The sequence below is a fragment of the Pyricularia grisea genome (assembly GCF_004355905.1).
Source record: "Pyricularia grisea strain NI907 chromosome Unknown Pyricularia_grisea_NI907_Scaffold_2, whole genome shotgun sequence".
NCBI classification, from domain to species: domain Eukaryota; kingdom Fungi; phylum Ascomycota; class Sordariomycetes; order Magnaporthales; family Pyriculariaceae; genus Pyricularia; species Pyricularia grisea.
The window spans coordinates 8,286,912-8,313,109 of record NW_022156717.1 but is presented as its reverse complement, the minus strand read 5'-3'; the positions used below and the strand labels follow the sequence as shown (position 1 = coordinate 8,313,109).

The window sequence follows — 26,198 nt, the reverse complement described above, 5'->3', positions numbered from 1 at the left end:
GAATGTTGCCTAGGCTCCATACTATGTGACCGCAAGCTTGGAAAAGGCTGCAAACAGTACCAAAAGTGCAAGGCATTCACCGCCACTCGCAAGAATTCTTCACCCTACGGGTCCCCTCTTTCCATCCCTACCTACTTAGTATATCTGTACGTATCTTACATGCGGATACTGCCGTCCTGCTTAATTCATCCTCCTTAGGGAATGGAGCGCACCAACCTCTTAGAATAGTAGCGCGGCCTCATCGCAGACCCAGCCTTGCTCTCATCCAACAAACTCGCCTCCCAGACGGACCAACGCCAATCGGCTTCTGGTGGCTCAGATGTCCTTATTGCTAGAGTTTTGCAAGCGCAATACTTGAGTATACCAAGCCTCGCTTGCTATTAACAGAGGAACACAATCGTACAGGTAGAACAGATATATGTCTATATGCGTCAATGGCAGAGGTAGGCAATGGAGGTAATAGGTGTGGCAGGGCTAATCAACGTTAGCTAGCTTAAGCTTTGCTGATTTAACACGAAACATGCATCCAAGGAACTAATGAATATCTGGCGAATATTTAACTGGACGACAGGCACCCCCCTAAACCCTAGCTGCCGGTCAGCGGTCAGCGGTCGGCGCCTTGGGTATATACCATAAGTGTGCGCAAGTAATGGTTAAGTGCTCGGCTAGTTACCCCTTTGTTTTTGGAGGTGTATGTAACACCATGACCGTCCGACCGAAATGTCGAATGACTGCTTTTTTCCGGTGCTGGTGGTATTGCTGTGTTGCAAAAGGCGTTAGTATACGTATTCGAGTAAGTGGCAAAATTAGAAAATGGCAGCCGAACATCAATGAGCTGCCTTTTGTTGAACAATGACTTAAAGCTTGAGAAGATCTGAACGTTGCCAAATTTCCCACTTCCTTTTTTTTTCTTTTTTTTCTTTCTTCCTCTTTCTTGCTTTGTATTTCCCCTCTCTCGGACGCTCGCTAAAAATTGGCACATCTCAAGCATTTCATTTGAACCAGATGGAGATTTGAAATCCCCGCACAAGAAAGTAATGCGTTGTCCTGAATCCTGCGACATAGCACAGCTGCAACAACCGTCTATCCTCTGCGGAAGAAATAAGTTTTACTACGCCTTGACTGGCTGAACAGACGTTTCCCAAATCAGACGAGCCGGGGTTGGATAAAGGATGGGAAGCCACGGAATGACCCGTTCCCCGCCAAGTGTACAAGTGGTTTATAGGGGGAACGTATGCAAGAAGAAGTTCTTGAACCAGTTATGAAGAGATAAATAGGAAGGTTGGAACCTGGCAGTATCTTTTAGGCTTTGAGCCTGTCAAATTATTAACACTTGTAGAATCGTATAGGGCTCCGCATAATAACTTCTGTAACATACAACTATTCTAGTACATATAGAAGTAGTTTATCCTGTACTAGAAGTGCTAAAATTGCCATTCTACAATCTTTAAACCATAGATCCTGACTCCCGGTCCACAGAAAATTCTCAGCGTTTTCATAACGGGTTTATCCCTCCGGTTCTCTCACAACTCTTAGAATTAAAGTGAGGATCGAGGGTTTGGGCGGAGCTTATGGTGGTAAAGGTATATGCGAAAGTGTTATTTTCCAGGAAAGATACTGTGTCTTGGATAGACCCGAAATGAGACAGGTTGCTAAACATGTCCGAGAAAAGGAGACCTTACTCTGCTACAGGTCCTTTGATCCATTCACTCATATAAACTGGGTTGCAACTCCCAACACAGCCGCCGCACCCACCCCAGTCCCATAGTTCCCCGTATCTCGCGGCAACGCCACCGGTTCGAGGAAAAAGTGGTGGCCAACGTGGAAGTTGACGAGGCCATCGCCTGCGTGCTTGTTTGGATTACAGTTTCGACATACGTCATAAAAGCGGCTATGGGTATAATTTGGGCGGCGGTCGGGGAAAAGGTTAAGTTAATTTCGGCGGTATAGTTCCTACCGGTTGTTCGACCAAGGCGTCGGCGCTGCTACATCCGAGAGCATTGCAAACAATGCACAAAGTTTGTTCCCTACGAAACATATAAAAATATGTTATACGCAATCTACTTAAGCTACCAAATAAGATGATAAAATATTAAGCAGTAAGAAACAAGTTTTTGTTCGGCGCTGGTTGTAAAAGGGGGGCATCGGAATCGATTGTAAATATCAAAATCACACAAATTTACTAGATAGCATCAACTTCGAGCAACATTGAACAGGTAAGAAATTTACGGGCAGAACAAAGATAGTCGGAACTTTTGACATTAATTGGCTAAGATAAGTAACAGGTAGATGGGCGTGGGTCGAAGGATGGATTGACCGAAAAAGGAAGGGCGGCGGAAGGTGATCAATTTTACAAGTCCAACTCGCCTACGCGATCACACCGTCATGCTCATCCCCAAAATATCCTGGCCTCTTTGCCAGGTACGCATAAAGCCAAATCACTTTCAAATGGCACCACCCCGAAACCCAGTTCATCCCAACATTGATCGTCTCAGATCCTCGTTGCAACTCCAGGTATTGTATGGCCCCCAGGGTTAACAGTGGCCCACAAAAACAAATTCATCCACCCCCACCCACCCGACACAAAGCAACACCGCTTTGGCGATGCCCCCAAAACACAGGAGGCGCTGGTAGCAAGCAGAAACGTCCAGCTCACGACCGTCACGCTGGCAGCTGTGTCGGCCACCTCGGTCACCGTCACAGCGCCCCTTCCAGACCGGCTGCCCGACCGCAAGAACGACAGGAATCCGGTGAGACCTGTTATCGTCCCGGCCTGCCTCCAGACTTTCGACCATCACCCAGTCGCGTGGCTGCCCAGCGCCGATCCCGACCCAGACCCTTGACTAGCCTTGCGACAGCGGCCTGTCGTGTGCAACTTCGTACGTTGCCCCAGCTGGCCATAGGCTGCCCTTCAAACGGCTCGACTTTTCTTCTTCAGGCTCCCGCACAGCTCCCTCCGTCTGGCTGACCGCCGACAACCACACCGGACGGTCAGGTGCCGACCAGCGGCAGTGAAATGGCTCTGGGACCACCTGCAGCTGCGGGAAGGTCCATGCCACTCAAGTTTTTGGTTGTGATGGGGGACTGGAAAAGGAAGAAGGTAATAACAGGGGAGGTAACATATCCAGCTGCTTTCCAATCCTTTGAGGAGATTATTGCGAGGCTTGATATCGAGGCTGAGGTCGTATGATCCAAGTGTCAGAGGACGTCTACTTAATAATCAAATTAATTAATAACAGTCTCGAAAGAGTTCAGACGCAGCCCTAAGTTGTCAACGACATTCATACCCCGGTTCAAATCATATCTACCTGTCGCAACCCGTTTTGTCATGTTAACATGTCAAAAGACCGTCGTACCTGAACTGCTCAGGCACAGTTTCCCAAATTTGTCAGGGGTAACACAGTACAAATGAAAATTAATTCTTGATGACTTGTGAAATTCTGAACTCCATCTTGCACATAAAAATAAAAAATAAAAAGGTGGTCGCGACTTGGTGGGGGGGCAGCGCTTCAAGAGTCACGAGTCGTCAAGTACGCACGTGCGACGTTATAAGGCAGGTACAGTACGAATAACCAAGGAGAATGCAACGGCGAGGATAAAATAGAAAAGAAGAAACCAAGCCGTCCTGCCGGGTTTAATGCATGATATTAGGGTAAAAGATTCTATTCATAAGGGACAAGATAAAAAAGAAGCATAGGCATTAGGAAAATGCAACTCAGCCCCCCCGGTCCCGTGCTCCTTGTTACTCGGTAATTTACACCTGACGAGTGCACTCGTTTCAGCATACCTACTTTGGCAGACAAGCGCGTGTTTGGTTGTCTTTGCCGCTAAAAATTCCCGCCCACTTACCACGACGAGCCCTCCCCACCCCTGTAGATATTCGAGGCGCAGACGAGTCAACGTGTTTTGGTGGTGTTAGATGGTGCAAAGAATAATTCTCCGAAAGCGGTAGTGCTTGTTACTTTTTGGTACCGGGGGGCGATGGGGTTATTTATTTCGGTCTCGAAAAGCTTGTATAAAGGGGTTGGACGATCTCCCCAGTGCCCAGACTTGGCCATGTTTGGTCCTTTTCCATGACGGGACTGTATTTTTGGTTGCTATTGGAAGCAGGTCTGCCGACTCTCTCCCGCAAAGGTCGTTCATTTTCATAGTCCCTCATTAGTTTCCGGCCTCGACGGTCAAGAAAAAGGAAAAAAGAAAAAAAAAATAGCGACCATGAAGATCTTTGCAAGAGTCATTGTCCCCGCGCTGGCGAGGTAAGTCTTTCTATCTGTTTGCTGACCTGTCAATTGAGTCAGATGTGAAGTTGAATCGCTGACATCAATCGTAGCACTGCGTGCCTCGTGGAAGGAATGGAGACCAAGAAGAGGAATGATATCTCAGTGGTAAGCGGGCCACTTCATGTGGTCCCCGTTGCCAGAAACGCCGCTGCGGCATCACCAACGACGCCAGCGGCTCAACCTTCGGGCGTGAGCTCGAGCGACGAATCAGAAGACTGTGATTCTAGCGCAAGCGCGATGAGCAACGAAGTCTCAACGGCGACCAACGACAAGATGTCATCAGGCGAGGAGGGACCCAAGCCAATGATGAGTGGAGAGGGAGGCAAGTCATCAAAATGTGGCTCAAAGGGATCCAAATCAGGCAAGGGCACAGAGGGTCAAGCCGCAAAACAGGGGAGTGGTGACACTGTCATCATCATCATCGGCGGCAATAATGGCGGCGGAAATAATGGTGGCGGCAACGCAGCCTCAACACCTGCCGCTACCCCCACCAAGGGGGGCAAGGAACCTGCCGCCCCGACCGGCGGTGGTGTCCAGATCCTCCCATCCCAGGCTGCCGGTGGTGGCGGCAAGACGAACGGCACCTCTCCATCGAAGGGCGATGATGGCAAGAAGAAGGGCAATGGAGGTATGATGGGCGACAATGGCAAGAAAAACGCAACGGAACCGATGAAGGGGGGCGGTGACACGGGTGGTGACATGAAGGGCAACAAGGGCAACGGCACGTCAATACTTAAACCTCCGAAGTCTGGCGGCAGCGGCAAGGGGGGAGGCAACAACAGCACCTCTGGCACCATGCCCTCCTCTGGTAGCGGAACTGGTGGTAGCGGAACTGGTGGTAGCGGAACTGGTGGTAGTGGAACTGGTGGTGGCGGAACTGGTGGTGGCAGAACAGGTGGCAGTGGATCTGGTAGCGGAAATGGTGGCAGTGGAACTGGTGGCCTCACCGGCGCGGCTCCGGTCGGCTCCAACTCGACAACGGGATCACCCACTAGTTCTGGCCTTCCGACAGCCAATTCTGCTAATGGCAGGCTCCAACTGTTTGGGTTTGGATATGAAACCGCGTCGTACGTGGTGGCTATTGTTTCTGCGGTAGCTTTTGCGACTTGTCTATAGGCCGGAGCTGCAGGGGCACTCCGCTTAAATCACGCTGAGCGTGAAACTCGAACTGTACATATTTTTAGTGTTGATACCATGATGAGTAAAATCTACTATGTAAATGTGTCAATAATATTATCTGGTATTTTTTTTTTTTTTAAAGATCAGACTTGATCAAACGATTGCTCCCTAGGATTCCATTCCAGTACAAGGAAGGGTTAGGGTACAAATCCCCTGTGCATGACTCATTAAGGGCGGGGCTTGTGACGGTGGGTCCGATCCTCTGCTTTCTTCCTTCATCGTGCATCTGTCAAAGTCGTCATCCGCTCTTTTGATCTTTTTTTTGCTTCCTCACCCAGTTCCCGTTCATCGCATGACAGAGTTGTATCTTTAAAGAAAGGCATACAGTCATCCAATATTAGGTATCCAAATAAACACTTGAATTTTTTTTTCTTCTTAAACGAACAGAATGGCAGATGGACTAGCGTCTTACCCGCCACAGTAGCTTTTTGCATGAGTTTTCTCGGAGGCGCCTCCCGGGGCCGCGGTCCGCTCCACCCGTTTCGGATTCCCTGGGAACGAGTCGTCATGCCGTGTTCGCAGTATAGCCGCGTGTTATTCCTATACCATCAGACCGCCAACCGAGAAAAAAAAAAGAAAAGAATCGAGGGCGGTCGTACGGGATAATTATTGGCATCATAGACTTCGATCCCCCATCAAGTGTCCCGGCACACCGCAACTTGTCACAATTCCATTGCCGACTACCGGTAAGGCGCAGCAGCAAATCGCGGCTGCAAGACACCCATCCACTTTGGTTGTCTTTCCGGCTCCGCAACCGTCCTGAAAACTCTTGGGCTTTTCTTACTTCAACTCGGTCCCCGTGCTCGTCAAAAGATGTTTCTTTTTCTGCTTTAGATCGATGCGTGTCTTGCCTCGATCGACGCCGAAATCGGCTAGCATCCAACTAACTACTCCTTGCTACTTACTGTACCACGTTACTACCTTACTCTCCTACTGGGTCCACTGGCAGTCAGAGTACCCCGCTCCTCCACCATATCGGGACTGGGGCCATACATCGCATTCCTTTTCTGGGTTTGGTTTGGTTTCACAGTTCTCTGCAGTTTCCGTCCGTCACTTGCCTCTCAAGGTGTCTTGCGTGCTGTACATACCTTGCTTTACAGTGCCATCAAAATCACCTAGGTCTCCACATCTAGGTAGGTGAGGTACCTAGGTCATTTAAAGGTATGTCGGTGTATACTAGGAGATTCGAATGGTCGTTCGGTCCAGCCCTAGATCAACGACACATGCTCTCTTCCTATACCTGTAAATATGTCTTGACCAAGTTAAGTTAGGGTCACAAGCATCAATCGCAAAATGGATGAACAAAATCCCGGTCTTAGTTGAGACGAATATTTATTACTCGTTTTCCCGTTCAAGATCCAACAGCTTCTACCCCGGGTCTGGGCATGTGGATAGGATAGGTAGTACCGTAGGTACTAAGATAGGTAAGTAATTATGGAGTAATCCAGACTCTCGGCTCGGCCTTTCGGGGTTGCATCCAAGGGAGGGTCTTCGAGTCATCCCCGGTCTCCATTGCCGGTCAATCAATCCACCGTAGAAAAAAAAAAAATTCTTTCCTATCTATTTTTCTTGTTTATCACTCTGGTGTTGATTTCAGATGGGTTTATTTCGGTCCTCTGTTCACTTTGAAAATAATTACATCAGGTTTCGGTCATGCTTCTAAAACTTCTTCACCGGTTGGTTTAATTCCCACATCCTGTCACAGGACGAATTACCCCTTAGTTGGAGTTGATCATCACTCGGGGCCAGGGTACTGGGTGCAACGGAAACAGTGCAGCGTCCCGTTATTCCCGACCGGACGGTCTTGGCGCAACCACGACAAACTCAACAATAACCGGAGACATCGTTCCACGGGACCTGTAGAGCAAATCAGGCCAATCTCGGCAACCTGGGCAGACTGCAATTATCCTTTGTGAATACTCAGGTCCAGCATCTCAGGGTCTTGGTCTGGGGCCGGTACCTATTTTAGGCAGGTCATTTTGATGTCGACTTGTTTCAACCGGACAAATTACCACTTTTTGTTTCGGGCCTCAACCAAGCCCTTGGTAAGCAATGGCGGCCAAGGAAGATGCGCCAGCGCAGAGTGATGGGCAAGTCTGGACCAGGAGCACCGAGTCGCCTGAGGCATCATCCAGTGAGACGGCCTCCGTATCAGACACGGTCAAGGCAATGGACCCTTCACATGCACCGGGTTCATCCATCAAAAGAACAACCAGTTCGACCTCACAGCATCCTATCCCTGCCGCAGAGCCACCAACAACCGTCATCGGTGATGCCGTCGTGACTGATGTAACGGACGAAGAGGCGGCGGCTGCGACGACCTCCAGAAATGATGAGAAATCCACGCTCCCAGAGGCCGGACGCACCAAGCTGGAGACCACAGTCATTGTCGCCTCGCTGGGCACCGCCCTGTTCTTGGCGGCGCTGGACATTTCCATCGTGACCGTCGCGGTTCCCTCCATCGCCTCCGACTTTCGCTCCACCGTTGGCTACACATGGATCGGGTCCGCCTACCTCCTAGCAAACGCCGCCATGGCCCCGATATGGGGTAAGATCTCGGACATCTGGGGCCGCAAGCAGATCCTCCTGCTGGCCGCCTGCGTCTTCTGGGCCGGCAGCCTGCTGTGCGCCCTCAGCGTCAGCATGCCGATGCTCATTGCCAGCCGCGCAGTCCAGGGCATGGGCGGCGGCGGCATCATCATCATGGTCAACGTCTGCATCAGCGACCTGTTTAGCATCCGCAAGCGCGGCGTCTACTTTGGCATCATGGGTCTCGTTTGGGCCGTGGCCGGTGCCGTAGGTCCCGTAGTGGGAGGTCTCTTCACGACAAAGGTCTCTTGGCGCTGGTGTTTCTACATCAACCTCCCCATCGCAGGGATCGGTATCGTCATCTTGTTCTTCTTCCTAAAGCTGCACAACCCGCGGACCCCAATGCGACAGGGTCTCGCCGCCGTCGACTGGCTAGGCTCCCTGACCATCATCGCCGGCACGGTTATGGTGCTCATGGGCCTCACCCTCGGTGGCGTCACCGCGCCTTGGAGCTCGCCCACCGTCTTGTGTTTGCTGATCATTGGTGCCGCGGTCGTGGCCGGGTTTATCCTCGTCGAGCTTTACGTAGCGTCCTATCCCGTCGTGCCGATGCACCTCTTCAAGGTCCGTTCCAACGTCGCCTCCCTGTCCGTCGCATTCGCGCACGGCTTCACCACCATGTCTGGCTTCTACTACCTCCCGCTGTACTTCCAAGCCGTGCTGAGAGCCGATGCGCTCATGTCGGGCGTCTACATCCTGCCGTACGCGACCGTCCTGTCTCTCGTGTCCGTTGCCGCCGGCTGGTACATCAAAAAGACGGGCAAGTACCTACCGCCAATCATATTTGGCTTCGTGTTCCTGACCCTGGGCCTGAGCCTCTTCACCGACCTGGGCGGTGCGTCCACGAACGGGCCCAACTGGGCCAAGCTGATGATCTACACCATCATCACGGGCATCGGCATCGGGCCCAACTTCCAGTCCCCGCTCATCGCGCTGCAGACGACGGTGGCGCAGCGCGACATGGCCAGCGCCACGGCCACGTACCAATTCGTCCGCCAGATGAGCACCTCCATCTCGGTGGTGGTGGGCGGCGTCATCTTCCAAAACACCATGGACAGCCAGCACGCTCGTCTGCTCGAGCAACTCGGGCCCGAGATCGCCGCGCTCCTCACGGGTGCGGACGCCGCCGCCAGCGTCGAGGCCGTGGCTGCCATCCCGGGCGAAAAGGGCCTGATCGCACGGGAGGCGTTCTGGATCAGCCTCAGGACCATGTACATCATGTACGCGGCGGCTGCGGGGGTCGGCCTGGTGCTGTGCTTTTTCATCGGCACCAGGAAGCTGAGCACCGAGCACGAGGAACACAAGACTGGGCTGAAGACGCTTGCTAGGGTGAGGTCCAAGGTGACGGGCGAGAAGCAGCAGGAGGATGATGGAAGGGGGTGATGCAGGGTGGGAGACGGCGAAACAGTAGCCATTTGCAAAACAGTCTGGTACGAAATAGATCATAGTTTTAGATAATTGAGTTTCTATTATAATATACTGTCTCAGGAAGCAACACCTTCGTTTTGTGATAGGTTCTCACTGGGTGTCAGGTGATACATGGTACATTTTTGCCTCTCGCTTGTCTTACTTTTGTTCCCATTCAGTAAGCCTCATATGAGCTCGTATTGTTGCTCTCTGTCTGCTAAACCTTCTTGTACGTGTTGAAAATAGCTGGAGACGTTTATACTCTGCCCTCTTTTGGAGATGCAAGTATTGTTTGACCTTGGTTCTCGTTAGAAAGAGTTTGTAGTCCAAAAGTCCAACCTAACTAGTAGTGACATTCACAATGCGTCGGGAATTATCCTCTCCATAGTTTACCTCCCATTCACGGTCGGTTCATGAGGGTATAGTAGGTGTTAAAGAGGGCGAGTGATTACTTTAAGCATTCACTTTTCACCTCCGACCTTTTCGGTAGCAAAGTCTGTATTTAAAGCCAGTCTTCTGGCTGATCCGATATTTGTGCTCGGCAGCCAAGGTGAGACGAGCTTTAAAGGTCACGACTTCATATGGTATTGAGCAACGATATACAATGAAATTGAAGACAAATAAAATTTATGGCTTCTCGTCAAGCCTCTGCCGTTAGAGGACTAAACATCAGCCGTATATTCCGGGGCTCCATAAGTCACGAACTTACCCCAAGCCCTTACTGTGACACAATGATTAGAGGTAAGCTATGTGGTGGCATTCCTTGCGTGCCAAGAGGTTTATTTGAAGCCCGGGTATGGTTGCGTTAGATGCCCTTGTATGACATCAGCTGAAACTGTACTGTACACACAAATGTGTGACGATCTCGCCGTAGTTATGACGCTCTGTTTCGAGGCTTGGACTCTACAATTTCCTTCATGGCCGATGTTACTGAGCTTGCGACGCCGGGAAATCTATGAATCGGAACGACTAAATGAACAAGTTTAGTGACCGCCTGGCTAGCTTGCACATGGATTTTAATGTGCTGGTAGGTATAATACATCTTCCATCGCGGTCAGTGCAACCAACCACTGGAAGCGATAAATTTTGCAGTCAAAGTACGACACATAGTATGTTGCCGCCGCATTTCTTGCAATTTCTTACAATATGGGAGAAGTCTTCGGCAGTATCAGGATACCTTCGGAGCGATCTTGCAATGTGCACGACCATGATAGCATATAGCGACTCAGGGCCAAAGACTTTTTTCATGCGAATTTGCTGTGGCATTCTCCGTGTTCCTGGCGCATCGTCGATTTCACGAAACAAACTTGGACGCTCGACCAGGACAACCCGCGATTCGTGCCGCAAAATTGGTGGATTTATAAATTCACCAGAAATCATGGTGAAACATCAAGGGTCGTGGCGCAAAGGTAGCGCGTCCGCCTCCTACTTTCTGCTCAGTTCGAGATGTGAAATGCAGGCAGCGGAAGGCTGCAGGTTCGAGTCCTGCCGTCCCTGGTTAACTTACCCTTTTGTTGCCGCCGGGTGTTTTGTTTGCTTTGCCTTTTTGTCGGTTTGCTTAACCGTCCGTCAGTCAACCTAACAGACAAGATTGGCGTTTGTTTTATGTTTGCTATGGCCATTTGTGCTTAGGTTTTATCACACGTGCCCCTTGCGTACGTAGGTGCCGAACAAAACAAGTCGCAACTAAAATAGTCTAGCTCGTCCGGATCAACAAAAGTAAGTTTCCATTCCGGATGCAAACCCGGTCACATCTGGGTCCGTTGGTGGTCACAAATGACAGAGATATCAAACAAGCAAAGGCGCAACCGTTCTCACCACCGCCCGCCCCTACATGCTCCTCTCTGCGTGGCAAATCTATCGTAAATTTTTTCTTCATTTCTCTCGGTGTAGTATCCCTGCTCACCCAACGAAAAGAACTTCGCCCTATCACGTGACTACCTCCACATCCAACACCTTCTGATGGGGTCTTTTACAACACCGAAAAAGCAGCAAAAATGTCATGTTGGATATCGTCTTTTGACGAACCACACGAGTACCCAGGCTCTGGCCGCGGATTGAACGCGGGACCTCTCGCAAGAATGCTCAGGTGTTTGAACCCTAAGCGAGAATCATACCACTAGACCACCAGAGCTGATGATTTAATGAATTTGATTGGGTTTTCTGTGGTTTATAATGGGACAAATGCGTGACTCATTTGTATCGTGGGCTTGGCACTCCGCTATGACATGCCTGTTGGGCGACAGGAACCTATATTCTCTGTTGGGTCTTGCTCCACAAAGGGTTTTACGGGTCTGTCCACAGCTCCACGTCCTACAGAATAACTTTGACCAAGAGGTGCTCCGAGATGTGCAGGGATGTGGTCTTGACTTCTCTGCCAAGCAGTTTTCGGTGACTGGATCAAAGCTCAAGCCTCAAAGGGACAAACCCTTGTGCAAACACTAGTCCACCACCGCTCAAAACCGTCTCCTCTTTTGCTCGACCGCCAAACTGCCCGGAAGTTCCACATCACAGACTTCATGACCAGGCAGCTCGCACAGAGGCGCCGACGACCCCTGTGGCTTGCAAGGCACCGGCGGCGGGCTGTACATCTGATCGGGTCCGGGTTGCGCCGCCCTGTCAACATGCAGACCTTGTCGCGCGGGTGATGGGCAGGCGGCAATGCCGACACTCGGCACCCTTTCGGGCGTCGTCGTGTGCGGGTTGATGGGCCAGGTCACGCACTGCGTCTGCGCGTGTATCCTTTGCGTGGCTTTCCTACGCCGCCACAGGATGATGCCCCACAGTACAAGTACACCCAGGATGGCGAGCCCTCCCAGCACCCCTCCCACGACGCCGCCGACGGGGGCTCCCTCGCCAGCCTGGGTACCGCGCTCAGCCGTCCCCGGCTGCGGCCAGTCGGGTGTAGGCCAGGACGAGGGGGTCGAGCTGGGCACGGTGATGGTGGCTGCGGGGCCCTGGTTCGGCGCGCGGGTCTCGGCGGCGAGGATCTGCACGCCGCGCTGGCGGGTCGACTCGCACACGTACATGGTGTAGATGGACAGGGTGTCGGTCGAGGTGGACCAGAGGTAGGTTGCGCAGAATGGAACGTCGGCGTAGTCGGTGCAGCAGAGCTGCATCGGGTGCGCGGCCGAGGGGGGGCCGGCGCAGAGGGTGTGGGTGCCGTCGAGGCATCCCGTCGCAAAGGTCGAGTGGTCGCAGTCGGTGCAGCAGGCCCGGACGTTGTTGGAGTTTGTGCACGTCAGGCCGGCGCCGCATGCAAAGGGGCGGACTTTTTGTGGTGGTGAGAGATGTGTTAGCTGGATGTTTTGTTTTCTCTTTTTCTTTTTCCTTTTTTGTTTCTTTTTTTTTCTTCTTTTTTTGGAGGAAACGTGGGGGAACAAGTCTTACATTGTGCATCGGTACGGTATCCACACGTCTCGACGCCTATGCTTTGTCTCTTGTTCAGATGCCCAGGGTCGATCATGGGCGCAGGTGTTGAGTATGGTGCTGGTGAAGGTGAGTTGGTTGCATGGCCTTCTATTGGAGGTTGTGTGCTGGTTGCTATAAGGCGCCGGCCTGCGTTAGCAGTTGCCGCCCAGGCGGTCAGTGTCAAACATGATATTCGTTTGCGATACATTTCTACAGGATCAAAGCATGAAGACAATAGTGGCAGTCATGTTTTCAGGGTTAATCGGGGAGCCTGGTCGATGTTAACGGTTTCATTGCAAGCTTCTTAGTAAAAATTCGAGAGTGGCGCAGTGATCTGTGGCAAACTACACTCGAGTCTCTGGATTTTTGCTCAATTTGAACTCGACCGGCGCGTGCGGCAGTCATCCAGAGCTGATAACGGATTCGCTCGGGGATACAAGCACGCATCCGTAGTGCCGTGCTGTTTCATTTTTGCAAGTCGAAAAAACACCTGTGCCACCACACGTAGATGCATGGCAGTGGCACATTGACCAAGTGTTTGTATGAAATGGCATGCTTGGTTCATGGCTTCTGCCTAGGTAGTTACGTGCTTGTCTGGAATCTCTGGCATGTTCTCAGGCAGTGACCCATCGGTTGTTCTTAATTTGAGCGAGGCAAGTCAGCCTAATGTATGTCTAGAAGTCTAGATATTCCTCATCGTACATGTGTTGCCCACACGGCTTCCCCAATTTCGTCAAGGATTGCGGCCCAGCACGCCAAGTCCTGCTGCAGCCCGGGACCGCTGTTCGGGGCCGAGTATCCATTACTGTGTAACGATTTTTGCCGAAATAAATGCAGCTCTGTCCGTCAGAGTATTACTCGACAAGCATCTCCTATCGATTCACGTCGAACTCTCAAGGTGTTTTGTTCATTTTTGCTAATTTGAACCAAAGCCTCTTTTATTCAAGTTGGTTAAGTTTGAGCACATCTTCAACGCCAGCAATACTCTTGCAAACCAATGAGCTATGTTCGTTCTCATGAAGATTGTTATGCTGTCAATTATCTTGAATAATTTGGCCTTGGTCCGGAACAGCAACTATAGTTGGTGACAATGTTAGCGAGTGACCAAAAATAAAGTAGTGAGGCCTTCTACGGCCGTTGTACTATCATCAGCGAGACCTGTGGCATCGAACTCAGTTTGCTGCGTGATTGAGGCAACGTTGCCAAGCCGATCCTTACAATCACTCACTGATTTGATATAGGCCGCTCATACTCTGCCAAGGTTGATCCCATGACGTAAGGTGCTTACAGAGGTAGCTGCTATTTCTTTCATAATCCCATCCTGCTTCGAAGAAAGGAAAACAAACAAACAATCATTTCTGTAACATTAGAGGCTCTAAAATACCAAAAAAAAAACACGGAATGCATGAGTATACAAGTATGTAATACAATTGTGCATCTTCCATCAGGGCAGCACAAAGAGCAGTGATATCACTGCGCCATGAAAGATGCCCAAAAACCGTAACCTGATCAAGTTCAACACATTGCTCGTTCGGCTCTTGATTAACTACTCATCTCCACAGTGCTGTGTGCCTATTTTCAGATGGAAAACGAAGGAGTCAGTTCTGGGGCAAGCTGCAAAGACTGAATGGCTGATACCTGCAACGGCTCAGTTTGTTTCCTACCTAGGATTTCACTCCTCGCTAGGTCAGATGAGTTGACTTTTCTTCTTCTTCTTTTTACATAATTTGCCGTCATTAAGCGATAGAGCAGGTGCAGCCCTCCCTGAGCTCCTGGTCCATGTGCGGGTACGGGACGCAGAGATAGCCGCTTGTGCAATTCTGACCAGAGGCTCCGCAATTGCTCTCCTCGCATGGGCCGGTGTAGGCTGCAGACGCCAAAGAGATGGTGACAAGGATCGCAATGAGGCGTGAAATGAGCATCTTTTCTTGGTGGGTTGGTCTAACGAACTGAATGATTCGATCTAATGTTCAGAGAGACTGGTTTTACGGACCGAATTAACGACAAGCAGATTGAGAGGATTGGTGGTAAGGTCTCTTGAGCAAAGGTCGGATGTCGTCGGCTAACGAAGCTTCTTGGTACTTTTTAAATGTCCCCAACGCGTCAGGGGGGCAACTCGTGAACCACGACCATCCCTGCAGCATAAACCAAACACAAATACACAGCCATCGAATAAACGGCGGATCGACAAGTCCAGCCGAATTCAGCATCCCACAAACAAGGCCTCATTCGGGTATGATTGACGGAGATCTATGGAAAAGCACCGTCGCCAAGGCCGAAGGTACAACATATGCCAAGACGACCTAGTATGGGGTATCGCTGCACAGGTATCTTGGCGGCTAATTTTGAAATTTTTGTGAACGATTGACGAGAGGCTGTGTCCAATCCGATGGATGTCCCGATCAACGTTGTTTTTCTTCTCTTTTTCAGTGATGAGAATTTGCAGACACAGCAGTTAAATTTAACTCAACCAAGGGTTCCTACGAATCTTTCTGCCCTTGGCGCTATGTATGCATCTGCAGCTTTGTCAATATCTCAGCTCTTTATTCAAGATATTACTTTGTAACTTTAAGAGCTTGGACCTGTTCTAGGCTTTCGTCATCAGACAATCGTTTTGTGCGCCACAAAGCCACATTCATCATACCGTCACTGCCCAAGCGAGCCGAGGTACACCGACGTAAAGCTTTCATTTCTTGGCCGTTTTGATACGGAATCGCCTTCCGAGAGTCTCCCTTCGCATTTCAGCCAGCTCAGAGTTAACCAAAAAGAGCCAAGACACGAAACACAAGGCCGGATGAAATACCGCTCTTACCCGTAGCGCCCGGATCAGCAGTAACGGTGAAGGTTGTAGCTTCAGTCGTCGTGGCGGTCGAAGGCTGTTGTATACCCAAGTGCACCCGGAAGGCGTCGTGTAATGTTTGTTTGCGCGCAGGGCAGAAAACGTGTCCATCTCCCAGCTACACTGGAGTGACTGCACCGCCTCGGGCACGATGGTGGCCGTGTCGGCGAGGTGGCTGCCGCAATCATCCCTGACAGAACGATACAGCTCCGAATTGATGGGAGACCAGAGCGCTGCGCTGGGGAATGAGCGGGGACCACATACCCTCGGGTCTGGTTGGGGTAGGTGGCTGGCGCGCGGTCAGGTTGGCCGGCTCAGTATATGTTGGTACGGAGGTGTAGGTTGCTGTCTGGCAACGCCGCGAGAATCAAATTTGATTTCACATTCTGCAAATATTGTTTATTGGTATATCTGCCGATTAAGGCAAGAGTCAACGTGGCTCTGGCGCCTAGTCGGTGAATAGGTCCGCCAGAAGAGCGAGAAAAAGCACAATGAAATGCTCAGCAAAACGACGAACAAAATGTCCAAAGTAATATCTCCTCGCGCCGCAGCTTCGAACCAAAACATGTCAACAATATTTTAAATTACAAAAGATTCACAGATGCTGGCTATAAGCACCTTGAAACACCCGAAGTTTCTCTCCCTGATAAGGCCAAAGTTACTTGTCATGATAAATGCCTGAACAAATCTTTGCCATGCGTAAAAGCCCCTCTAGCTATGGTATAGTAAAATACAGTAATGGCGTAACTATGCTACACCTGAATAAGCTTCCTTGACGTAGAAGGACATTTGCCGTCGACGAGTTTATCTTCCCTGCACGACATTATTTCGTACCCATCCGGTAGAACTCTAGCTGGCTGATTTGGCTTACGGTACTCTTTCCACCCACAGACGGTATTGACGTAGGCCTGTATTAGATGGTATCCCGCCGTGAACCGGAATACGTCTGGTGGGTCTTTGAAGGGGCTGGTTTTTACAAGTTGACCAGTCACCCAGTTCCCCTTGTAAGTAAGCCCGATAACACAATCAATAATATCGGCGCCGGAGGGAACGGCGGCAAGGGTGAAGACGGCTGCCCGGAGGATGTTTGATAGCTGCATCTTGTTCGTTATGGCGTCGGTGAATCGAGCCTTGGGGTGTTGACGTTGGGCTTGGGTCACTTCAAAGGAGTAAAATCAGAAAGCGAAACCGATATTCGAGTTGGTCGGGGATGAACGTAAAGTATGGCAGATGTTTTTAATAATTGACGTTTGTGACACGGAAGGCTTAGTGTAAATAGTTGCAAAAGCTTCCACATTAACATCTAAAAATATTTAATTTGTTTCAGCAAGGGGCTGCCCACAATCTATATATAGAGGTACATATACTATGGTGTCGTGCGAAAAGAAAAACCCCCCTCCCCTGCCACCGTACGTGTATGCGTGGGCCTTTACCAGCTTTACTGTTTGAGGGAGGAATTAAATATAGAAATTATTTTTTTCTCCAAAATTATCACCAAAGTCGGCAACGCCCACAAGGCCCACATCACTGAAATATTCCGCCCGTATTAAGTAATCGAATCTATATTTATCTCTTGAATATTATGCCGAGTCCGATAACTTTGTCAATTACTCTGATGTTAAAGCAAATATGTCAGTCACACCGAAGTGCTACTAAATTTTAAAGTTTAATGCTTTGTTTGTAAAATGATATGATTTCAGTGTAAGGCTTTAAAAGCCCGCTATTTATCTGCTAAAGATTTGCGTTGTTGATAAGAATAGAGTGATCGCTGCGATCAGTAAAAACAATACAACAAAATAACGGTATTCTCATGCATGACGACTATTTATCTGTAACCATCTACAATCCAACAGCGAGTTGTTGAAATCTCTGCTACGTGATCTACCCACTCGCATATCTGCCCATGAACAAATATGCGTATTATTATCCAAAAGAACCAACTCTTCCTCTGTTTCTTCGCATTCTAAAGAAAAGCCTCAATTTAATTGACTAAAATACGTTTATTTTCAATCCAGTTGCAATTTCGAATCTTCAACCTTTTTATCATTATCACCGTTCTACGTTTACGTCTTCGCACCAATGCTTTAAAAGATTGGAATTGTTCTGTCGAACAATGATTAAAAATAAAGTTTTACAGGGCACCCCTGCCGATCGATGGACTAAAAATACATATTAGTTATTAAGTTATGCCGAATCCGTTTATTTTATAAATTATTAATATTTAATATAATAAGGCAAATACTTTTAATAAGACTGAAACATTATCTTGTTAGAGATTAAAAATATCGGCAATTTTAACTAGTTTATAATTTTAGTTTAAGGTTTTGAAAATTCAAGCATTATTTAATTTATTGGTAATTTTCTTTTTAAGAAAACTGTTATTTCTTTCAATTTTTCACAATTCCGAAATTTGAACTAATTTTCTCATTATTACTATGATTATTATATTAATTTAAGGTCCTTAAGCCAGTTTTTCAGGGATTAAAAGTATTTTTTCAAATAATTACCCGAGAATTAGAATTGATAAAGAGCCCCAGCCAATCGAAATAGTAAAAAAAGGGCCAAATTATCCGGTACCCACAATATCTTATTACACGTTTACTCGGGGTTATACATCGTGGGCCCATTAAAAGGGGGTTATAATATTATAATTTTTAACAAAATTGTGGGCCAGAGTGTTTTTTTTTAAAACATCGAGGTTTTAAATACTTTAACCGATATAAATTGGCAATCATAACTTTATATATAATAAAATATAAATATAAAGTATATTATTATATTATTAATTATTACGGGAGTTTAAACATATATATTTAAAGTGCATTTAATATATATTATATATAATAAGTAAGGTTTTACATTATAATAATATTTATTATTTTTTTAACCCGGTTTAAATAATAATAAGATATTTAAATTATAATATAACTTAAATTAATTATAAAATTAATATAATATATTAATTTTAAAGTCGAAATTAAAGAATATAATATTTTATATTAACTAATAATTGAAAATAAGAAAATACTTTTATAATAAAATTTTATATTTATTATAACTTATTTAAATATACTTTAAGTTTTAATATTAATATAAATATAAAATGTTATAAATAAATCGACTTTATTTACTTTTTAATTATTTATATGAAAGTATTATATTTATTATTAATAAACCTTATACTAAGTTAATTAATTAAAATAGTATTAATATATTATATATTATTAAATAATTATTTGAAGATAAATTTTAACTGTGTATTTCTTTTATGTTATTTTTTCAGGAGTAAATTACGTGTAATTGGCCCGTGCGATTACTCCCGCAGCTTATTATTTAATTAATTAGGTAAACGTTTTAAATTATACTTTAATATTTATTTAAACTTAAATTATATTAAATAAAATGGAAATATTATAATTAAAGTTTTTTATATTTTTAATACTTTTATTTACATTAGTAATTGGGTGGGAGGGGCGGATAATATATTGTAATATATATTATATTTGAAAACGAAATTCAAACTTAATTTAAATTAAATAAAAATTAGAAAATTATGTAAAAGAAATATTTTTTTCTTGAATTTTATAATGGCATTTTGGTTTATATAATTATTTATTTTATGTGAAGTTTTAAATTTGAATTAACTTATGGTACGGTACTTTTCAGCCGGGTTTTTTTATTAGCGACAATGGCCAACGATTTTGTCAAAAATTATAATATTATAACCCCCTCTTTAAGGGGGCCCATAATGCACAGCCCTTAAGTAATTTATACCCAGATATATGTTTCAATGTATATCCCCAGGATGGGAACAAATAATGCTACTTACAACTCACAATTAATATATAACGCATAACGCATAACGCACAACGCCTAATAAGGCCGATTAAAGACGTAAAATTTACCTTGTTAAACGGAGGCAGGTAACCTGACCTGACCTTCATGGCTTTGTAAATGTTATGCGTGGTGTTCGACTTGGGTTAAAAACTCCACTAAAAAGTACCCGGGCAAGGCAGTGCAGACACAAGCTGTGTGGGCGGAAAGTGAAGTATTTAGGGTACTGGATAACTTGACCTTAAAATTATATTTCGCTGCATAAAATAATATCCCTATTAGCGGATACCCTGGTCACTCCGTAAACGAAAGTCTTAAATATGTGCTGAACCGCAGATATGAATTTGTGTTGTTTTTTTATCCTTGAATTTTAAAAGCCACATATTAGCCCGACCTTTCCAAATTAGTAATTAAAGTTAAGCTGCGAAGGTCATCGATTAAAAATCACATTTAATGTTCTTATATTTGCACTGCTACTTATTCTCTTGAGTAACGTATTCAAATATAAAGTTCTGGGTGTAATTTTTAAAAGTTTACCAATTACAACTTATAAACGTTAAAGCCATTTCTCGGCGTGAAGAAAAGATAGAAAAACATTAATAAGGCAATAAGGTATTATTATACGCATAAATTACCCTTTTAAATCCCCATTTTTATTTATAATTTCAAATTGCTATTACCAAAATTAAGCAAAAGTAATTTCAAGGTTTATTCCTAAACCACGAGTTTCATAGTCTCAGGGCTCATCCCTGAATCGGAATTCTACTAATTAAGCCGCGTGGCTCAATTCGTGGCTTTGCTTGTACCTGTGGGTTTCACTAAAAATCACTTTGGTTTAGGTTTGAGGATAATTTGTCGATTTTCGCCGCGTGTGGAGGTGATTTCGCCAATTCAGCGACCGACACTCCGTTTAATTTTAATGCTCAGATTAAACCCCCCTGCGTTGTAATTTCAGGGCTTATCCCTAAACGCGAGTTCCATTAATTAAGCCGTAGTTTCAGTGCTTAAACTAGACCACCCCTGCTTCGCAGTGGTGGACCGGACGCTCCATGTACCTTTCAGCCACACGGCTTTTCGACCGATCAAATTGGCTGAAAAAATCGCGCCCGTTCTAGTTTAAGGACATGTTGTTGATTTTCGTCGCAAGCGACAGAATTGCACAGTATACGCACTGTGCACACACTGTACATGCATTATATGCGCAACGGCGATACAGTTTTTTAACTGTGTATTTTTTATTTACGAATATTTAATTAAATAAAAATGGTAAAAATATAGTGAAAATATTATTATAATATTTGAAATTAGGGCTTTTTAATGGTAAAAACCTTATATTTATAAATTTTACATATAAATTAAAATAAAAATAAATAATAATATTAATACTTTTAACGCCCTATTTAAAAATTTATATATAAATAATAATATAAATAAGTTTTTAATTTTAAAATAATAATAAATATAATTATATTAGCACCCACGTATAAATTTTTTATCGAAATAATCGTTCGTTAATTTTTTATTTATATAAATATACGTTAAATTTAATATTTTATATAAATATTTAATAATTAATATATTTATAAATAAAAGGTTTTATAATTAAAAATTTCGATATAATAAACCTTATTATTAATTATATATAATAATAAAATAACGTTTATTTTTTAATTTAATTTAAAATAAATATAAAATAAAATTTAAAAATATGCAAATTTTATTAAATATATATATAAAATACGCAATTGTAATAATATTAAAAAATAAATTTTACGTGGACGTTTGTCTTTACCGGTTATATAATCGTTAGAATTTTGGTTTTAACATCGTTAAAATTGGTAAAAATATAAACCCGTTTCGATTGCAAAATTTATTAAAAATATTTAATATTTTACCTATTCGAATATTTAACACCTTATATTACGTAATATATTAGTAAAAATTTATATATATAATATATACGTATATATTATCCTTTACGTACAAAACTTTTTAAATTATATCCAAAAATAAAAATATTATTAAAAAAAATCGAAAAAATCCAATATTTATTAAAAAACCAACCTCCATTTGAAAATTAAAGGCACCCATATTCCAATTCGACTAATATAACCATTAAAAATATAAATTAAATTGTTATTAATTATTTCGTTAATTCCTATATCCAACGTGCAAACCGTTTATTTTTGCGATTTTTATTTAATTAATTATAACGGAATGTCGGTCGCCGAATTGCCGAAATTACCTCCATTTAAACCCAAAATAAACAAATTGTCCTCAAACCTGAACTAGAGTAATCTTTGGTTGGACCTACAGGTACAAGCAAAGCCACGAATTAAACCACGCGGCTTAATTGGTGAAGCTCGCGTTTAGGGATGAGCCCTGAGACTAATTAAGCCGTGGTTTAATTCGTGGTTTTATTTGTATTTGTCGGTCCAACCAAAAATCATTTTGGTTCAGGTTTAAGGATAATTTGTCGATTTTCGGCTCAAATGGAGGTGATTTCGTTAATTCGGCGACCGACAGTCCGTTATAATTAATTAAATAAAAATCGCAAAAATAAACGGTTTGCAAATTGGATATAAAAATTAACGAAATTATTAATAACGATTTATTAAACATTTTTAATGGTTATATTGGTTAAATTGGTATATAGGTGGCTTTAATTTGCAAATAAAGGTTGGTTATTTAATAAATTTTGGAATTTTTCAATTTTTTTCAAATTATATTTTTATTTTAAAATATAAATGTAAGATTTCTACACGTGGGGGGTAATATATATACATATATAATATATATGAATATTAACCATTTTATTACGTAATATAAGATATTAAATATTTAAATAAATAAATTATGAATATTTTTAATATATTTATAATCGAAACGGGTTTATATTTTTACTAATTTTAACGATAATAAAATTAAAATTTTCACGATTATATAACCAATATAAATAAACCTTTATGTAAAAAATACTTAAAAGTTATATAATTTATACAATTTTATATAATAAAATACAAAATATATTAAATATTTTATTTATTTTATATTTATTTTAAAAAAATAAAAAAATAAAAGAATTTTTATAATTCTAAATTCTAAATTTAAAAGGGTAATATATATAGGTTTTTTCTAATAAAAACTATTATTAATTAATACATTAATTATTAAATATTTATATAAAATATAAAATTTAACATATATTTATATAAATAAAAAAAATAACGAATAATAATTCCCAAAAAGAAATTATACGTGGCTATTAGTATAGTAGTATTTATTTTTTTAACAAAATAAAAAACTTATACATATTATTATTCGTATATAAATTTTTAAATAAAACGTTACAAATAATAATAATAATAATAATATTTATTTGTATTTTTTTTTATACGGCGATTATTATTACATTTTCTGGCCTGTTAAAATACCCTAATTTTAAATTTTACAACGATATATTTATTTTATTTTTACCATTTTTACCTAATTAAATATTTGTAAATAAAATAATAAACAATATTTTAAAAACATAGCCGGTGCGCATACAATGCGTGAACAGTGTTTATACTGTACGATTACCTCCATATACGGCGATAATCGATAAGATGTCCTCAAATTAAAACGGGCGCGATTTTTCGGCCAATTTAATTGGTCGAAAAGCCGTGTGGCTGAAAGGTACATGGAGCGCCCGGTCCACCCTGCAACGCAGGGGGGTCTAGTCTAAGCACTGAAACTACGAATCCCAGTGGACTTTCGAATTTGTCGCTTCCACGGCGTGGTGTACGATAAATCCTACAATAATAAACGTATTTTTGAATTGCTTTTGCTGCAAATCAAAACCGAAATCAGCGATGCACCCAGCACTTTGGCGGACATCGCCTTTTTAACCAAGCAAGAACCTTGTCGACGCTGGTCCAAAAAGCTGGCAAAACTTATTTACACTTTTTACAATGCTGGAATATAATGGGGAAGTACGAAACCGCGTAATGTTTTGGTTGACGAGAATAACAATTTGTGGTTAATTGATTTTGGCGGTGACTACACTCCCATTTGGGTCAGCCGCCAGAATTGTGGAAAGTTGGAAGGCGACATTGAGGGGCTAAAAAACAGCCAAGCGTGGTTTTCCAACATAATTGATAAATACTGCCACTAGCTTGTCACGGATCTGTTCTATTTTCACCTTGATTCGCCTTCCTTTATTCCTATATCTCCATAGCTAGTTGAGGAACAGGCTCCAAAATTTGAAATTGAAAAAAAAACTGCAAACGGTTCCCTTGGTGCCACAAAGCATTTGACTCTTCATCGTGGAACATAGCCAGAAATGCTGTTGAAAAAGCAGTGGGACGCCTTTGCTCGCATTTCTACACTGCTTTCGTACCACCTTCGAACGCCGGCCTTAAGCTGCGATAATGGGTCAGGAAACAACTTCGTAATGGCCGTTTAGGTCGAAGGTCCGAACCTGGGGGCGGCCGGCGAGGCGTTCCTGCAGTAACAGGGCTGGTACATGTTGAGGCGCCTCCCTTGGGGACCAAAGAGGGCAATTTTTGTGTAATTCAAAAACTAGTCTGAGTCCTAGCGCTTTCCACCATTTAAAAAAGAGAATATATTTTGTACTGGTTCAATCTCTCTGCATATCTGCCAGTGCCAGTGCCTCGTTTTCGGTCTCTTCTGACGGCAGCTCAGCTTCTTCGCTGTCTAAGGTGAAGGCAATCTGCTCTAGAGTGTAACACAACGCGTCTTCGGATACAACTGAGTGAATGATGACGAGAAATTCGAATACAATGACGAGATAAACGATATAGTACTTCCAGCCACTGCTCTCCAGCGCAATCGGGTTCACAAAACATGTTGAACAGACCAGCCAGAAAACCGGCGAGATACGTGACAGTGAAGTCCTTGGATCGGAGTCGGTATGGCTAAATCTCGATTGGTTATGAGATGAAGAGTGGATAATGGCCGCAAAGGCTATGATTTTGGCCGAGGTTTGGAGACTGTATCCTCAAATTCGGCCTATGCCGTGGAGATGCCCATGCCGTGGAGAGAAGACCTTTTCCCACAGTGTCGCTAAAGGGCGTTGGTGGTTGGTGTCATGGTAGATGTTGAATGGGTGTTAACAGAGTTTGCTAAAAGCTGGAGGCAGCTGGACATGAGCTCGTTCCCGGGCACAGATCTCTGATTATCGAATGCACCAAGCTCATGGTAAGAACAAATTCACCTCGAGGCTATGTTACTGCTCACCTTTCCCGTTGCATTAGCTTTGACAGACTCGACGATCTCCATATCTTGGGCATCTTGAGAGGCGGGATGTGAGAATATGGATAGGGGAATGTAATTGATACAAAGCGCTATCAGAGATTATATGAAATCGTCCCTGAGTCCGAGTCTAGTTCAGACTGTCACAATTTGCAGGGACCAGATCATAAATCTAACTCTGCCAAAGTGAGTTGCACTGCAATGACATATCAACAGCAAATATATACCTTTGATGCTAGCCGACTGACGCTGACCGAAGGCCTGACCGTGGTTCTGGATGATGAACCGGTCAATCGGTACTTCGGAAGCCTTCCTTATGTCTTACCACCGACGGGTGAATGACGGTTTCGCGCTCCTCGAAAGCTAACCGAGGAATTCAGATACGGCACGGTTTCGAACCAGGATCGATTCACTGGTGGGACGGCAATTTTTCCACAGCCTCCAGCGCGAACTCCACAAACCAGGCCCTCTTCCATGAGGACTGTCTGCAACTGAACATCAGGATATATGCAGAGCCGACGCTCAAGCAGGGCTGGCCTGTTGTTGCATATTTGCATCGAGGCTTCCTGCAGCCCGGCAGCTTCAATTGAAGCCCAGGCTCGTTGGGGTCACTTGAGGGATCTGCAATCAGGGCGATCGTGGTGTTTAGTGCTTACAGATTTCAATGCCTTCGAATTCCATACAAGTGAAGAGCTCACCTTCGAGTCCAAGAAGCAACGGTGAGGCCCATAGTAGCATGGGATTGTAGGACCTAAGGGCTGCTCTGGAATGGACTCGTGCAATTATCTCGGAGGACCTTTTCGGCGAGACCTACGCCAACCTCCACGTTCATGCTCTTTGACGCGGGTTTTACGACGTCCTGTTTCGAGCCGGCCTTATTCCCGGCGTCGACGTCCTGTGGTATCGAATCGAAAGGAGGCTGGGGCCGTCGATGGGACTTTTCCTCGTGAGTTGGGGGTAACGCACTCGAGCAATGTGCCGGTCCTGGCAGACCAAGAGAACACGCTGCTCAGTGGCTGGAATCAAGGCTTCCCGGCCTTCATCAAGGGCGACAAAGTAAGATCGGGTCCAAAGTAATACACGGAGTTGACGAAGTTCAGATGGTGGAGGGCTGATGGCGAGACAGATATCTGGACAGATAATATACGGGAGCTGGGTCTGGAGACTTGGAATTTGCTAACCAAGCCGTGATAGGATTATACTGTAAGCTATAAGACCCTCATTCACAGAGAATTTATGTTGCCGAACTGGGGTAGTTCACTTCTTGCTTCTTAACCTAGTTAACTCATTCCCTAATCTACAACCGATCAAAGATTATTTACCACATCGCCAAGATAGATGCGTGATTTGACAAAGTTGAGTGAATGTTAAGGTCTACTGTTCCCTTGGGATGCACTGACCTA

The 26,198-nt window shown here is 44.5% G+C and overlaps 9 protein-coding genes across 9 annotated transcripts; 5 read left to right on the top strand and 4 right to left on the bottom strand.

Moving 5' to 3' along the window:
* Nucleotides 1-2,385: 2,385 nt before the first annotated feature.
* On the top strand, nt 2,386-2,843 carry PgNI_05061 (uncharacterized protein; the record flags this gene model as incomplete). Its single annotated transcript, XM_031125102.1, has 2 exons — nt 2,386-2,421; nt 2,589-2,843. 2 exons carry the CDS (start codon nt 2,386-2,388, stop codon nt 2,841-2,843), a joined length of 291 nt encoding a protein of 96 aa, XP_030983990.1.
* A 1,372-nt stretch (nt 2,844-4,215) lies between these two features.
* PgNI_05060 (uncharacterized protein) lies at nt 4,216-5,396 on the top strand (the record flags this gene model as incomplete). The annotated part of the gene is made up of 2 exons (XM_031125101.1): nt 4,216-4,256; nt 4,331-5,396. 2 exons carry the CDS (start codon nt 4,216-4,218, stop codon nt 5,394-5,396), a joined length of 1,107 nt encoding a protein of 368 aa, XP_030983989.1.
* Nucleotides 5,397-5,553: 157 nt separating this feature from the next.
* PgNI_05059 (uncharacterized protein) lies at nt 5,554-6,093 on the bottom strand. The gene is made up of 2 exons (XM_031125100.1): nt 5,872-6,093; nt 5,554-5,766 (listed from the first exon to the last, which is right to left on the bottom strand). The coding sequence occupies exons 1-2, from the start codon at nt 5,966-5,968 to the stop codon at nt 5,675-5,677; spliced, it is 189 nt and encodes a 62-aa protein (XP_030985379.1). The 5' UTR covers nt 5,969-6,093; the 3' UTR covers nt 5,554-5,674.
* Nucleotides 6,094-7,511: 1,418 nt separating this feature from the next.
* Nucleotides 7,512-9,431, top strand: PgNI_05058 (uncharacterized protein; the record flags this gene model as incomplete). The annotated part of the gene is made up of 1 exon (XM_031125099.1): nt 7,512-9,431. The coding sequence occupies one exon, from the start codon at nt 7,512-7,514 to the stop codon at nt 9,429-9,431; it is 1,920 nt and encodes a 639-aa protein (XP_030985380.1).
* A 2,480-nt stretch (nt 9,432-11,911) lies between these two features.
* PgNI_05057 (uncharacterized protein) lies at nt 11,912-13,074 on the bottom strand (the record flags this gene model as incomplete). The annotated part of the gene is made up of 3 exons (XM_031125098.1): nt 11,912-12,087; nt 12,217-12,726; nt 12,846-13,074. 3 exons carry the CDS (start codon nt 13,072-13,074, stop codon nt 11,912-11,914), a joined length of 915 nt encoding a protein of 304 aa, XP_030985372.1.
* Nucleotides 13,075-13,124: 50 nt separating this feature from the next.
* PgNI_05056 (uncharacterized protein) lies at nt 13,125-13,669 on the bottom strand (the record flags this gene model as incomplete). Its single annotated transcript, XM_031125097.1, has 2 exons — nt 13,125-13,326; nt 13,569-13,669. The coding sequence occupies 2 exons, from the start codon at nt 13,667-13,669 to the stop codon at nt 13,125-13,127; spliced, it is 303 nt and encodes a 100-aa protein (XP_030985373.1).
* Nucleotides 13,670-14,602: 933 nt separating this feature from the next.
* Nucleotides 14,603-16,805, bottom strand: PgNI_05055 (uncharacterized protein; the record flags this gene model as incomplete). The annotated part of the gene is made up of 3 exons (XM_031125096.1): nt 14,603-14,815; nt 15,679-15,938; nt 16,577-16,805. 3 exons carry the CDS (start codon nt 16,803-16,805, stop codon nt 14,603-14,605), a joined length of 702 nt encoding a protein of 233 aa, XP_030984377.1.
* Nucleotides 16,806-24,996: 8,191 nt separating this feature from the next.
* On the top strand, nt 24,997-25,385 carry PgNI_05054 (uncharacterized protein; the record flags this gene model as incomplete). Its single annotated transcript, XM_031125095.1, has 2 exons — nt 24,997-25,129; nt 25,159-25,385. 2 exons carry the CDS (start codon nt 24,997-24,999, stop codon nt 25,383-25,385), a joined length of 360 nt encoding a protein of 119 aa, XP_030985374.1.
* Nucleotides 25,386-25,459: 74 nt separating this feature from the next.
* Nucleotides 25,460-25,851, top strand: PgNI_05053 (uncharacterized protein; the record flags this gene model as incomplete). Its single annotated transcript, XM_031125094.1, has 2 exons — nt 25,460-25,514; nt 25,544-25,851. Coding segments are annotated over 2 exons (363 nt in total), but the record flags the coding sequence as incomplete, so codon positions are not given.
* Nucleotides 25,852-26,198: the final 347 nt, after the last annotated feature.

Excerpts from the sequence above, each read along its gene's own strand:
- PgNI_05059 (XM_031125100.1), bottom strand. The coding sequence starts at position 5,968 with ATGACGACTCGTTCCCAGGGAATCCGAAACGGGTGGAGCGGACCGCGG. Across the intron at positions 5,767-5,871 it reads GCAAAAAGCTACTGTGGCGG|ATACAACTCTGTCATGCGAT; the intron begins GTAAGACGCTAG and ends CTTTCTTTAAAG.